Source organism: Cetorhinus maximus, chromosome 15 (assembly GCF_964194155.1).
Source record: "Cetorhinus maximus chromosome 15, sCetMax3.hap1.1, whole genome shotgun sequence".
Classification (NCBI taxonomy): Eukaryota; Metazoa; Chordata; class Chondrichthyes; order Lamniformes; family Cetorhinidae; genus Cetorhinus; species Cetorhinus maximus.
In genome coordinates this window covers 1893474-1909153 of record NC_135893.1, presented here as the reverse complement: position 1 = coordinate 1909153, position 15680 = coordinate 1893474, and the positions used below count along the sequence as shown (strand labels likewise).

Sequence of the window (15680 nt, the reverse complement as noted above, 5' to 3'; positions counted from 1 at the left end):
AGGTCCAGACAAGAGCATGAAGCAACACCGAAGTAATCATCGATGTATCGGAGAAAGATTTGTGGGAGGGGGCCAGAGTAGGACTGGAACAAGCAATGTTCCACATACCCCATAAAGAGACAGGCATAGCTGGGGCCCATGTGGGTACCCATAGCCACACCTTTTATTTGGAGGAAGTGAGAGGAGTTAAAGGAGAAATTGTTCAGTGTGAGAACAAGTTCAGCCAGACGGAGGAGAGTAGTGGTGGATGGGGATTGTTCGGGCCTCTGTTCAAGGAAGAAGCGGAGAGCCCTCAGACCATCCCGGTGGGGGTTGGAGGTGTAGAGGGATTGGACGTCCATGGTGAAGAGGAGGTGGTTGGGGCCAGGGAACTGTAAATTGTTGATGTGATGTAAGGTGTCAGAGGAATCATTCCTTGAAGATATTTCACTGTATGTACGTGACTGTGACTGAAGAGGATGCTGTAATATACATTTCATGCAAATAAACGTTGGGGACCTCTGCACTCAGATTTGCTCCCAAGGTGATTGGTACAATTTAGGGGCAAGCCTCTGTGTAAAAGCTTAAGCCACATATTCCTGAGCTACTGTTCGCAGTGCTGTCAATCTTAAGTGTCATCAGTTTGATGTCATCAGGATAGATCATTATTTTTTGCTTCTTCAGGTGTTTCTGCAGATTGCTGTGAGTATTTTATACCTAGTGAGGAAGTCATGTTCAGTTCTACTCCACTCCCTTTTTGTGAGATGTCTTATTTGGAGGCAGACAAAGGGAGACAGCCTTTAACAGCTGTTAACTGTCGTTTTCCTGCACCACTTCTGAACCACTAACAATTGTTCCTCTGACACAGAGGAAATCATACTCCACCTGCTTCTTTGTACAACCAGCCCAGACCGTTTTGAATGAATGGAGATGCTTTACAGTCACTGCAACCCACTCCCTCTATTCCTGTGCTATCATTCTTCATTCAGGCCTCCTCCCCATTCCAAATCCATGGATATGATGATAAGCAATTATTAACAACCAGTCACCAAAGTGGTTCCCTCTGGCCCACTCCTTCCCAGACTCACGGCAGAGACTCTGTGACCTTGTTCAAGATGCTGCGGCCATCCGAGCTTATTGGAGCAGAGATTTTTCAACATTTTAAGAGTGCTTCTCCTTAATGCCGATGAAAGGTTAAAGGCACCTTTCATAAGGAAGGCTTCCTACCCAATATTTGCATATTTAAGATCTGCAATTTGTGAACCAAAATGTTGCGTCAATCATTAGGGTGTTTTTAACTTACTGACAAGTCAGTGTTGGGCTCATAAATGTATAAGTAGGTTATAAGATTATTTTAACACAATGCTTTACTGTTATAGTTACTGCACAGAACCAAGAATTTCACAGCAGCTTGTATACTGGGCTCCACTGCACCAGTAGTTTTAATATTCACAGAATCACACAGTGCAGAAGAGGCCCATCGAGTCTGCATCGACACATGAGAAACACCTGACCTACCTACCTAATCCCATTTACCAGCACTTGGCCCATAGCCTTGAATGTTATGATGTGCCAAGTGCTCATCCAGGTACTTTTTAAAGGATGTGAGGCAACCCGCCTCCACCACCCTCCCAGGCAGCACATTCCAGTCCGTCACCACTGTCTGGGTAAAAAAGTTTTTCCTCACATCCCCCCTAAACCTCCTGATCCTCACCTTAAACTTATGTCCCCTCATGACTGACCCTTCAAGTAAGGGGAACAGCTGCTCCCTATCCACCCTGTCCATGCCCCTCAATCTTGTACACCTTGATCAGGTCGCCCCTCAGTCTTCTCTGCTCCACCGGAAACAACCCAAATCTATCCAACCTCTCTTCATAACTTAAATGTTTCAGCCCAGGCAACATCCTGGTGAATCTCCTCTGCACCCCCTCCAGTGCAATCACATCCTTCCTATAATGTGGCAACCAGAACTGCACACAGTACTCCAGCTGTGGCCTCACCAAGGTTCTATACAATTCCAACATGACCTCCCTACTTTTGTAATCTATGCCTCGATTGATAAAGGCAAGTGTCCCATATGCCTTTTTCACCACCCCACTAACATGCCCCTCCGCCTTCAGAGATCTATGGACACACACGCCAAGGTCCCTTTGTTCCTCAGAACTTCCTAGTGTCATGCCATTCATTGAATACTTCCTTGTCAAATTACTCCTTCCAAAGTGTATCACCTCACACTTTTCAGGGTTAAATTCCTTCGGCCACTTATCTGCCCATTTGACCATCCTGTCTATATCTTCCTGTAGCCCAAGACACTCAACCTCTCTGTCAACCACCCGGCCAATCTTTGTGTCACCCGCAAATTTACTAATCCTACCCCCCACATAGTCATCTATGTCGTTTATATAAATGACGAATAATAGGGGACCCAGCACAGATCCCTGTGGTACGCCACTGGACACTGGCTTCCAGTCACTAAAGCATCCTTCTGTCATCACCCTCTGTCTCTTACAACTAAGCCAATTTTGAATCCACCTTATCAAATTACCCTGTATCCCACATGCATTTGCCTTCTTTATAAGTCTCCCATGTAGGACCTTGTCAAAGGCTTTGCTGAAATCCATATAAACTACATCAACTACACTACCCTCATCTACACACCTGGTCACCTCCTCAAAAAATTCAATCAAATATTACTGCTCTCTTTACAAACATACAAATTAGGAGCAGGAGTAGGCCATTCGGCCCCTCAAGCCTGCTCTGCCACTCAATAAGATCATGGCTGATCTGATTGTAACTTCAACTCCCTGCCTACCCCCGATAACCTTTCACCCCCTTCCTTATCAAGAATCTATCTAGCCCTGCCTTAAAAATATTCAAGGACTCTGTTTCTACTGCCTTTTGAGGAAGAGAATTCCAAAGACCCAGAGAGAAAAAAATTCTCATCTCTGAACAAAACCAAATCCAAATAGAACATAAAAACCATATCAGCTGAATCCTCCTGATCTTCGCTCCTAATCATTCTATACAGGCACAGTTCAGTGAATGGGATCAAGAATAGTTCAACTAAATGGCTACAGTTCAGAATAACCAGGTGGCTCTACTCCATACACATCAACTCACATTAACTGTTCGTCAAAACCACAAACTTGTGGTTACTATTGATGGTTTTAAACATGGGTTGTTAACTTGCAAAACATTCCTAACAGCTGTGCTTTATACAAGTGACCTTGGAGCAGGTTCCACTGTAGACTTTAATTAGGAGATAATAGTTAGTAAGTAATTATTCAATTAAAGTCAATTGAATGTCACCAGCTGATTTTCATTGTTGTTCAATTATTGATTAGGGAGCTGCCCTCCTCTCATGATCCCCTGAGGTCTTAGTTTCAGCTGTTAAGTGGTTTCTCTTTGGCCTTTGAATAAGTTGTAATTGTCTCAAAACAGAGCTTTAGCTTTAGTTCTGTTGAAGAGTCATACGGACTCGAAACGTTAACTGTGTTCCTCTCCGCAGATGCTGTCAGACCTGTTGAGTTTTTCCAGGTATTTTTATTTTTGTTTTAGAGCTTTAGTTTTTCCTTTCGGCTGGAGTTCAGTTTTGCTTCGATCTCAAAGTGGAATGAGGTCTAAGTGTGTCCATCTGTAGTTAATTGTTAGGTTTTCAGGTTTAGAAAATTCTCTCTAAGTCAGTGAGTTTTTATAAGTTTTGTGTCATCTAAAGCCTGTGACACCTGAACCAGTCACCTGTGCCCTGGTTTTACTATGTTGCAAAGTTCAATCAATAACCTGAGGTTCCCATAATACATCCATTAACAAAAGGGTTGCATTTAGCACAAGAGAAATAGAGTAAAGTATAGAATTTGGCCAGATGTTTCAAACCACTATCACTTGGTGTAATGTACAGTATTGACCCTAACTCCTGGGTAATTAACAGTATTTGATTTTGATGTTCTGTAGAAAAATGAGCATTCTGGGCTTCTTGAGTGTTTCCATTAAAATCAAAAGCACTGTCTATCTTAAATACTGTAATGGGGGAAGCTCGTTTTATTTGTGTATATTTAAAGATTAGTGGGTGTGGAGTCAGGAAACAGGGAGCAGAATGGGTTGAAAAAGTAATACAAAACACTGAGTTGGAGTTGAGGAAAGCTTTTCAGACTAATACAAAATGGGAACCAGTGTCCTGTAGAGATTAGTGTTGGGATTCCCTGTTGTTCACAAACATAGATGACTTGGACTCCGAAATTGAAGCCATAATATTAAAATTGGCAGATGATAGTGTTACGACCAGGATGAGAGGAGTGTGTGAATTATCAAGTCCCGCTACCCGCAGGCTATACCATTAATTAAAATATTTAACTTTCTCACTGAAATGGCTAATTGTTCACCTACACTCTTCCAGTACACAGAAGAAAAGAGACTCTGACCAGGCTTCTTTCAAAAAACTCAATGATCAATTTATTTTAAAACAAAACTTCTAACAAGTTGCAAGTACTGGTTAACACACAATTGTAATTGGGGAAGTATAATTATCGATCTCTTCCTAAAGAATTGCCCAGCACACACACAGACAGACAAACAAAGGACAAACAGATAGAGTCTCGCTTCAGAGGATGGGCATCATAAAATAAAGGATAAAGTTTGCAGGGTATCGACGCTGTCGACCTGGAGATCCCTCGTGTGAAGATGGGCCACAGGTCCTGGTGGATGCCTGGAAGTTCTCACCAACCGGTCTCAGCTTTGCAGGTCCAAATGCAGGCCAGTTACACTCAGATGAGTGTTCTCTGGCTACAGGTTGATAGCCCCACACACAATTTCAGACAAGGTAGAGAGAGAGAACCAGCTAGGGTAGCCTTCCTTTCTCAGCTTGTTCCCCAACAAAACTGCCTTCAAAATCAGCAGGTTCGCAACTTAAACGTTTTTTTCCCCTCCCCCCACCATGTGGTTTCCAGCAAGTAACCAACCTTCCTTTTTTAGTTTCATTTCCCCATCAATTAAAGCTTTTGCAGTTCAAAACAACCAGATCTTCCTCAAGTACCATAGAGGTCAGGTGATTTCTTGGAAGGGGCCTGTTTGCTGACAGTTCCAAGAGGAGCTTATAACCTTTTAGTAAAAATCCCAGGTTATCACCCACATGTCCAGATCGTGCCAACTCCTTTCGTTTTGTAAAAGAAAAAAATCAGTCTTGAGAGAGGGGATTCTAACAATACCAAATTGGGGTTTATAACTAATAATATTCAGGACAGCATCAAAATGCAGCAAGACGTGAACAGGTTACAGAGTGGATAAATGGTAAATGAAATTTCAATATAGAAAAGTGTGAAGTGGTTCATTTTGGTAGGAGGAATTGGGTCACATATTACTTGGTGGGGTAGAGGAACAAAACTACCCGGGAACATATAAGTGCTTATGGCTAAAAGTAACCACCTGCTGCCAATGGAGTAGTTCAGACAAAAACAAAACTAGCTGGAAAAACTCAGCAGGTCTGACAGCATCTGCGGAGAGGAACACAGTTAACGTTTCGAGTCCGTATGACTCGTCAACAGAACTAAGGAAAAATAGAAATGAGATTAAATATAAGCTGGTTTAAGGGGGAGTGGGACAGGTGGAGCTGGATAGAGGGCCAGTGATAGGTGGAGGCAAAGAAGAGATTGCCAAAGATGTCATAGACAAAAGGGTCTTGACGGTGGTGATATTAGCTAAGGAATGTGCTAATGGGGACATTAAGGGTAGAAAGCAGGACGAGCAAGTGACAGATAGCCCTAGTGGGGGTGGGGTGGGGGGAAGGGATCGAAATGGGCTAAAAGGTGGAGATAAAACAATGCATGGAAATACATTTAAAAATAATAGAAATAGATGGGAAAAGAAAAATATATATAAAAAATATATATATCATTTAAAAAAATATATAAATTATTGGAAAAAGGGGGATCGGAAAGGGGGTGTGGTTGGAGGAGAGAGTTCATGATCTAAAATTGTTGAACTCAATATTAAGTCCGGAAGGCTGTAAAGTGCCTAGTCGGAAGACGAGGTGCTGTTCCTCCAGTTTGTGTTGAGCTTCACTGGAACATTGCAGCAGGCCAAGGACGGACATGTGGGCATGAGAGCAGGGTGGAGTGTTAAAATGGCAAGCGACAGGGAGGTCTGGATAATGCTTGCGGACAGACCGAAGGTGTTCTGCAAAGCAGTCACCCAGTCTGCGTTTGGTCTCTCCAATGTAGAGGAGACCGTATTTGGAGCAGCGAATGCAGTAGACTAAATTGAGGGAAGTGCAAGTGAAATGCTGCTTCACTTGAAAGGAGTGTTTGGGCCCTTGGACGGTGAGGAGAGAGGAAGTAAAGGGGCAGGTGTAACATCTTCTGTGGTGATTCAAGTAGTTAGTTGTTAATCTTTGGAATTCTCTACCTTGGAGAGCAGTAGAGGCCGAGTCATTAAATATACTCAAAGCTCAGTTAGCCAGATTTTTGATCTACAAGGGGTCAAGTTATGGGAGACCATTCAATGGTTCTTTGTCCAAATTCCTAATAAAAACCCTGAGTCCAGCTCAAAGCCTAGGTTTTTTGGGATCAGCGTTGTTTTAATTCGAGTACTAACACCTTTGTTTGAAACGTGTTAAATTAACGCTGATCAAGGAAGGCTGTCAATCAGCTATTTGATCAGAGATTATAATCAAGCCCATGCTGTGCTTACTAACACCCACACATGTATAATTCCTTGGAATAGTCCAAAGGAGAACTTTCTCTAACTAATATAAAAGCAAAAAACTGCGGATGCTGGAAATCCAAAACAAAAATACCTGGAAAAACTCAGCAGGTCTGACAGCATCTGCGGAGAGGAACACAGTTAATGTTTCGAGTCCGTATGACTCTTCAACAGAACTAAGGAAAACTAGAAAAGAGGTGAAATATAAGCTGGTTTAAGGGGGGTGGGGGGGGGTGGGACAAGTAGAGCTGGATAGAGGGCCAGTGATAGGTGGAGATAACCAAAAGATGTCAAAGACAAAAGGACAAAGAGGTGTTGAAGCTGGTGATATTATCTAAAGAATGTGATAATAAAGGTACAGATAGCCCTAGTGGGGGTGGGGTGAGGGGAAGGGATCGAAATAGGCTAAAAAGTAGAGATAAAACAATGGATGGAAATACATTTAAAAATAATGGAAATAGGTGGGAAAAGAAAAATCTACATAAATTATTGGAAAAAAGGGGGATCGGAAAGGGGGTGCGGATGGAGAAGAGAGTTCATGATCTAAAATTGTTGAACTCAATATTCAGTCCGGAAGGCTGTAAAGTGCCTAGTTGGAAGATGAGGTGCTGTTCCTCCAGTTTGCGTTGAGCTTCACTGGAACAATGTAGCAGGCCAAGAACCGGCAAGTGGGCATGAGAGCAGGGTGGAGTGTTGAAATGGCAAACGACAGGGAGGTCTGGGTCATGCTTGCGGACAGACCGAAGGTGTTCCTAATCCTCTCCTTAACCTAAGGATGCTTGTAGATTGTACTGAATTGACCTGAGATCAACCTTGACACCTTCCCTGGTCTGTATATCTCTTAATCCATTCTGTATTGTACATTTACGAAAACAGCTATTAATAAAAAAGGACTTGCATTTCTATAGTGTCTCTTCACAATCTTGTGATGTCCCAAAATGCTTTACAGGCAACGTCACATGTAAAAGTTGTTAATAAACTGTGCTCAATTTTGACTTGGTTACAGACTTGACAATGAGCTTTTCAGTTTGTGTCTAAACATGTAAAAGGTATTCAGTTACTGAAATCCAATTTTCTAATAACATTTCAAGGTGGTAAATGTTCAACAGATGATTCCATAGGATGTTGATGACTATATCAATGGACAGGTGCTCTGGCGAAGCAACATAAAGGAAGTGTGTTGCTGGATGGCTAAAAATGGCAAGTCTGTTTATAAGCCAACAATATCTAAGATGGGAAATAGGGCACTTTCCATTCTGGGCATCCAGTGCAAGGTAGATATAAGATCCATAAAATCCTATAAATAAACAATAGATATGAGGAAGCTACCAAAATCCTTCGTTTCAGATTGTAGTTTGTTCACATTTGTTGAAATCTTTGTAGAACTACATTTTATTTCAGTGAAAATCAAAAGCTTTACATATAACTAGTTTTAAACTTTGAGAGACTAGCCAGTGAGAAGTGTTACACCAAATTACACGACCAAGTATCAAATTTAGAATAAAGTAAGATGACCTTGAACTCCAATTTTTAACAGAAATATACAACTTAAGGAAACTTAAGTTACTTGAACAGTTAGGAAATGAGCTATTGAGAACTCTTCAGGGATTCTGAGTATGGAGCACTTAGTGAATATGCAATTAAAAATATGGTGGCTATGCTTGTTAATGTTTTGTCTAAAGGCCACTCTCGGGAATGATGCACCACAGAACAATGGGATGTAGACCTGTCCTTCCAGGTAGCTCTCCAGGCAGTTGGGCTCCTGATTTTGATGGGATCACTTAAGACAGTTACTAAGTGGAAGGGGGGCATCTCCCCACAGGAAGAGCTAAAAGCATTCAGTGGGACATCATTGAGAGCGGCTGGACAAATTGATAAGGTTGTTTAAAACGCATATGGGATCTTATGCTTTAGACCTAAGGAAGTTACGCTTTTGAAATCACTGGTTAGGCCCCAACTGGAGTATTGTGTCCAATTCTGTTTAAGAAGAATATGAGGGGATTGGGGAGGAGGAGATTTACTTGACTGAAACCAGGGATGTGGGGCTTAAGTTATGTGGAGCAGACTGATAAAAAGGTGGTGTTCCCCTTCAAATAGAGAAAGTTAAGAGGAGATTTATTAGCTTTCAAAATTATGAAGGATTTTGATAGAATAAATGAGGAGAAACTGTTTCCAGTGGTAGGAGAGTTGGTAGCGTGGGACACGGATTTAAGATTATTGGAAAAAGAACATGAGAAATTTCCAAAGCAAGTTATGATCTGTGTTGTGATGCCTGAAAGGGGGATGGAAGCAGATTCAATAATAACTTTCAAAGGGAATTGGACAGATTCTTGGAGGGGAGGAAATTGTAGGGTTATGGGGAAAGAGCAGGGGAGTGAGATGAACGGAATAGTCCCACCAAAGAGTTAGCACAGGCACAAAATGTCTGTTGCCAGAGGGGCCGACCTTTTCCCCATCTGCTCCTGGAGTACTCGCAGGACAGTATTTATTGTCAATACTAATTACCCTGGGCAGTGGGGAATTAAAAGGCAACACACAGCATTGAATTGATGTTGCATTGATACCAGACCCAAGGAGGTGTGGAAGGTCCCTTCCCTAAAAGGTGTTACTGAGCCTAGTTGGATCCAACATCTTTTCATAGTCATCACCTGCTTTTATTTTGAATTCAATTTCCGAACTTGATATGGTGAGATTCGAACTCTCGATCCTGTTCTTACTCCGTTGGCACTGGGTGACAGTACTCTGGAATCATGGGTAGGATGAGCAGTCAGCTTGTTGTGACCTATTGCTAGATTTTCTCAACAGCATTACTTGGTCCTGAGCGCACATTGATTCATTATAAGGAACCCAGTTTGGCCTCTGTGTTTGTTTTTTTTTCAAACAATGATTGTTCCTATTGATCACTGAAAATTATTCTCTGTCAGAGTAATCACTAAAATTTCAGAATTACTGACCATTGACTCACTAGGCAACAAGAAATAGTCTAACAGAAGCAAGGTGATATATTCCTCCTTAAATTGAGATGAACATTGAGCAAGTGTCTCTGCAGCCTGGCTAAGCTGAAAAGGAATGTAGATCTGATGCTTTTTATTCCTCTCTGATGGCTGCGTTACAGCCACATGGGGTGTGGGGGTGGTGGTGGGGGGGTGGGGGGGAGCGGTGTAAAGATGACTTTTCTTACTTGCTACCCCAGGTCTGACCATAACAGGTTTTGTTAAAGGATTTAGCAGGAAAAGGTATTTGCTCAACGTCCGTATTTAACCATTTATGTGCTGATCGCAAAGAAACAAGTCTGACAGACTTTCTTGGGGATTTAAAACAAAAAGAGGTTGGCTTTTATTGAGTTAAAAAGTTGTCCAGGTAAAGATATAAAGGTTTTAAAAGCCCGCACTTCTCGACTTTCACAACCCACATTCTCTCTCACACTCTCACGCACACACACACACATACACAGACACACACATGCAAAATTTCCAAGTTATACTGCAGGTAGTTACTTTCTTAGCCAAGTTAAAATTCCATGCTGAAGGACAAAATACTTGAGAGCTCCCCGTTTAGTCCTTGGCTGGTCCCTGTGGGTATGGCAGAATTTATTTTTCCAAATTCCTTTAGATTTGAGGAGTTGTACTGAAGCTCATGTAACTGCAATTGCCAGGGTCAATTTCCCTTTAATCCGTCTTTTCCAGAAGTTGATGAGTTTTGCACTTGAGTTTCCTTTCAATGGAAAATTCACTACCTCTATGCAGGATGTTTAAACTGTAAGAGATAGGGTCTTAATTTGGGAGGGGAGAGAATGGAGCTCTTCTCTGCTCAGATTGGCAGATTTTCCAGATTACTGACCGCTTCTGTTTTTAGCACCTTGTATTAAAGAGATTTTAAAATAGTTACTTCAGTCATGTGACCTCTTTCTCCCCATAATGATTTCAGAAGAATTTCTGGACTGACGATTGCTTTTGTTTCATGGCCTGGGGGGTGGGGAGTAGATTCTGTGATGCCCCAGCCATCACCATTAACTCCCTGAATGGGTCGCTATCCATCTTTATGAGATAGGAAGACATACCTCCATATAACCATTGTTCTAGCAGACTTTCCATCTCCACTGGAGAGGTAGTCTTATAGAAATGCAAATGCTATGTCCAGTACTTTTCAGAAAATCCTTTGAAGTGGTTCTTGAATCCTCGGGTGTGGAGCTCCAGAGAAATGTGTTGCGTCTGAATTGCAATTCACAGTGGAACTTTCCAAAAGCTGGTCAACTTGCAATACCAGATGTCAGGTGACTTGTGGCAGCTGTCTTTAGTCAGTGTCTTTCGTCTTTATAAAGTCCTTTTTAAAGTTTTCAGTATATGTTTGGTCATTCGGTAAAATTACAGGTTAATAGCACTCATGCACAAGCCCCATCATCGTGACAGCTGACATAATTATACTAAGAGAGTGGTGGAGCTCTCGATCTCACTCCCCGACAGGGTGCTGGAGGCAGAAACCCTCATCACATTTAAAAAGCACTTGGATATACACTTGAAAGGTCATAAACTAAAGGGCTACGGACCAAGAGCTGGAAGGTGGGATTAGGCTGGATGGCTCTTTTACAGCTGGCATGGACACAATGGGCTGAATGGCCTCCTTATCTGCTGTGAATGTTCTGCTCCTATTGCAAAGTCTCCTGGGACAATTTTAAAACTGTCTGGATTGTTCCACATTGTCAATGTGATAATGAACCAGTTACACTGTTTGTTTACATGGCCGGGCAGTAGGTTTGGATCTGTGCAAAAGGAACAATATAGCTTGGACCCAATCCTGGCTCCATTTGGATTTGAGCAGGAGGTAATCCCTCAGCACCTCAAACTTCCGCTTCCCTCTGCGATGTGATGGTAACCAGTGGAAAATGAATTTAAAACATAAAGATCAAAACGGTTCTTGGCCAATCTGACAAATGATCTTTAAATGATCCATATAGCTGGACTTGCACTAACCTAAAAATGGTTTCTGAATGTCAGTGAGCAGTGTTTGAATGTGTGTCTAAGCCGTTGTGGATAGTACTCTGCTGTTCTCTACGCTGAGTGCAGTATAACTCTCTGTTAAACTTGTATAACAACAAATTGCATTTATATAGCAGCTATAACTCAGTAAAATGTCCCAAGCACCCTTCTCTCCAAGCTGCAGGCTACACAGCAGTTGTGAATGGGACGTGCAGTGGTCTTTTAAGACGTTCACGGGTGTAACCGTGTGGCGCGATCTTAAAGGGGTCGCACACATTGAAAGGACATTAGAGGGAGCAATGGTTCCAAAGCACTTCCCAGGATTGTTCTCAAACAAACTTTACACTGAGCCGCAAATTGTCAAAGAGATAAATTTTAAGGAGTATCTTAAAAAAGGAGAGGTAGGAAAGGTGGAGAGGCTCGGCGGGGGTGGTGACAAAGTTCCAGAGCTTTGGACCCAGGCAACCGAAGGCACTGCGAATGGTAGAGCGATGAAAATTGGGGATTCTCAGGAGGCCAGAATTGGAGGGTTGTGGGGCTGGATGAGACTACAGAAATCGGAAAGGGTGAGGCTCTGGAGCAATTCGAAAACAAGGATGAGAGTTTTAAAATTGAGGTAATCCTGCAGTATGAAAACGATCGAGGGAGCTTTCTGCTCTCTACCCTTGTTCCTAGTCCTCTGAGAGCTTAAACATAAAAACATCTGCTTGGATTAGTTGGCAGAAATGTATTTTAAGAGGTTTACAATGACTTTTGTTCAATGGCCATGCAATAATGTAATGGTATTAATCCCTGGCCTGGCCCATTTTATTTATTAAAGCCTTTAATCGCATTGAGCTGCTTAGAGCTCAGATCCATGTCATTTTAGATCATTCGAAATTAATTTGTTTTCTTATTTGTCACTGTTTTATGTACTTAATTGAATTTAACTTTCTGAATTTCCCAATTAAGTTCAGTTAGCAAAATAACTCCAATGCAAAGTGTGTGTTATTTTAAGCCTAATACAGGGATAGATTGTGATAACCCCTCAAATAGTAATTTGGTAAAGCCAGATAACACATCGTGACACTGAAGTGTTCTCAAAACAACATGACTGCAAAATGCAGTTGGATAAGCGGCAACATTTAGGATACCAAGATAAAGACAAAATACTTCAGATGCTGGAAACCTGAAAGAAAAATGGAAAATGCTGGAAAAACTCAGCAGGTCTGGCAGCGTCTGTGGAGAGAGAAACAGAGTTAACGTTTCGAGTCCGTTATGACCCTTCTTCGGACCTGCTGAGTTTTTCCAGCATTTTCTGTTTTTCTTTAGGGCACTAATACAAATGATATAGTTGCAAAGATTTAGAGTTTACTGTAATAATGGATTATGTTGAATTCTAGAGTAAACAGTATGATGAGCAGTAAAGGAACAGACTCAACTGAACATATTAAACTCAGAAACCCAGCTAGAGAAATTAGTCATGTTAATACAGGTTTAATAATGTGCCTCCTGTTTCAAGTCATGTAACTTGCATCAGATTTAAATTTGTGCTCTAAAGGTACGGTATTTGTGTGTTGATGCCTTACCATTTTCTAATCTTCAAATAATTACCGGGCAATTAAATTTCTGTGTCTAATTCCTTTCTATTTCTTATGTTTTCAGGATCGATAAGTCTTTTATTTGGTTGAGAAGTACACAGTAAGTAACTTTTCTATCTGACATGTACAGAGAGAGCCTTATTGCTAAAATCATGTTTTATTTGGTGTTGTTTTTCTCTATAATATGGAGGACAAATATTTAAAAAGTTATGGTAACTTGATGTGGCGACAGTAGAATGGAAAATGTATTCATCAATATGATTTTCTCAGTTTTTTTAGGATTAATACATTAAAATTCAAATAGTTGTTTGGTAATAACAGAACTTGAGTATTGTTGAAAAAAGAGACACAGTTGAAGTTTTTCATCTTGCACTCATCAGGACAGCTCACAAGAATACCAATTGCAAAGGGAACAACAATTTATACTGCATGGGAAGAGAGTGCTGATTGGTAGGGGCATTGCCATGGAGAATGCATGAGGGAACAGTTAACTGCTAAGCTTTTGTTTAAATTCAAACCAGGCAGGTCGACTCTGGATTGGTCAAGGCATTGCCATGGGGAATGAACCAGGGAATGGCTATCCCCCAATCTTCCTACCAAAATTCCTACCAAAATCTACCTATTAAACTGCTACATGAAATCAATTTTATTGGGAAATTAGCCCCAGTAAAAGAACACCAGTTTCATAAATTCATGGATACTGAAATCTCAATAATGTGAAGCTGTGTTAATTTGAGTACATGGTTCCTATAAATATCAAAATCTTGTTCTAAAATTGGGTTGAACTCCAAAGTTTAGCAAAGATGTGGTCCACTAGTCATTGGGATGTACAGCCTACATACCTCACATCACACTGGCACTGAAATTCATATACCACATTACTCATTTGTGTGATAGGCAGAACATCTTTTTGGCTTGACGGCAGCATCCTGTTAGGGGCGAATCTCACTCGTGTTGCTACTGCATAGTAGCAGAGTGAAACAGCTAGCTTCACCTGTTGCTCAAATTTTTGAGACACCTTACCCTCCCAGGGTAATCTGAGGCAGGCTGGGCACTTTTCAGGGCCAAAAGTGATGGCTTTTGGCCCGATCATGAGTTTGTGAGATATACAGCGCGAAATGATCGGACTAGGGCGGCCATTATCCTGCAGGATGTCTTTGATGCCCCTATTTCAGCACCAAGCTTCCATGGTGAGCAAATGGTTCCGGCCCTGTTTACAAGGCTGCCAATAAGACCAATCTTACAGTGTGTGAAATTGTAAGAATTCCAAAGTGTATATTGACCAGTGAAGGTAGGCTTGCAGTAGATTGTGGTAGTGAATCCCCTGGCAGATTTCTCAACTAACACATCGAGGAAAGGGAGCTCATTTAACTGCTCCATTTCTAATGTGAATTTGAGCACAGGATGGAGTCCATTAAGTTGTGTATGGAAATTCTTAGATGCAACTGCAGAATCAAACAAATCATTTACATATTGGAAATATGCCAGGGGCAGGAGGTTAGGTGTCGTTCCATTGAAAATGCGTTTCTTGTGGAGACCGACAAAGATGTTTGCCAGAGCTAGGCCTACAGGAGATCCCATGGCAACACCGTTTATTGGGTCTACATGGTGTCATTAAAATGGAACTCAACTGTGCCAGTTGCTGAGTTTGTAAGTTCTATGAATACAGATGCAGACAATGGCGGTGCACCCAGATCACCGTGATATGGTGCTGCAGTGCAATTGTCTACCGCTTCCTTGAGCGGTATACTGCTGAATAGGCTAACAATGTCAAACAAGCACATGGACACAGCATTGCTATTGATATGCAAGTCCTGTCTGGCCTCTCCAAATGTGAAGGAATCCTTCACCGTGAATATGTAAAACTTGTTCAGAACTGGTTGTAGAAACTCACCCAACCATTTGGCCTGTTCATGTCCTGCAGAAACAGTCATGAACCGACAGGGCATAAAGTGTGTTGGGCAGCCCATGTACACCTGGACGCAGTGACTACGAGGACAAATCCTCTTACAAAAGCGTCCAACAAGTGTTTTTGTAACTTGCCTTTGAGCAGGACTGTGTGGTCATCTCAGCAGCAGCAATCTCAATGGATACGATTTGTAAGAGTTTCCTTACAGACCTTAATGGGTTCCATCCTGTGTTCAAATTCACCTTTGAAATGCAGAAGTCAGCTGAGCTCCCTTTCCCCAACATGCTAGTTGAGAAATTTGCCTGGGGATTCTCTACCATGGTCTACCACAAGCCAACCTTCGCTGGTCAATATACGCCTTGGGATTCCTACAGTTCCACACGCAATAAGATTGGCCTTATCGACAACCTCATAAATACAGCCCAAACTATTTGCTCCCTGTGCAAGCTTGATGCTGAAATAGGGGCATCAACGCTATCCTGCAGGATAATGTCGACCCTGATTGAAATGATTAATAGCTACCACTTGATTGAAACCTTTAAG

At 41.8% G+C, this 15680-nt stretch overlaps 1 protein-coding gene across 3 annotated transcripts in view; it reads left to right on the top strand.

Moving 5' to 3' along the window:
- The window catches only part of LOC144690357 (rap1 GTPase-activating protein 1-like), a 573401-nt gene that overhangs the window by 220676 nt on the left and 337045 nt on the right, over positions 1–15680 (top strand). For all 3 annotated transcript variants that reach the window (XM_078557766.1, XM_078557759.1, XM_078557772.1), the window contains exon 2: positions 13293–13328. Coding sequence is in view for 2 of the 3 variants with exons in the window: in XM_078557759.1 (XP_078413885.1) it covers positions 13293–13328 (36 nt within the window). In the remaining variant the exon portion in view is untranslated. The remainder of the gene's footprint in view (positions 1–13292; positions 13329–15680) is intronic.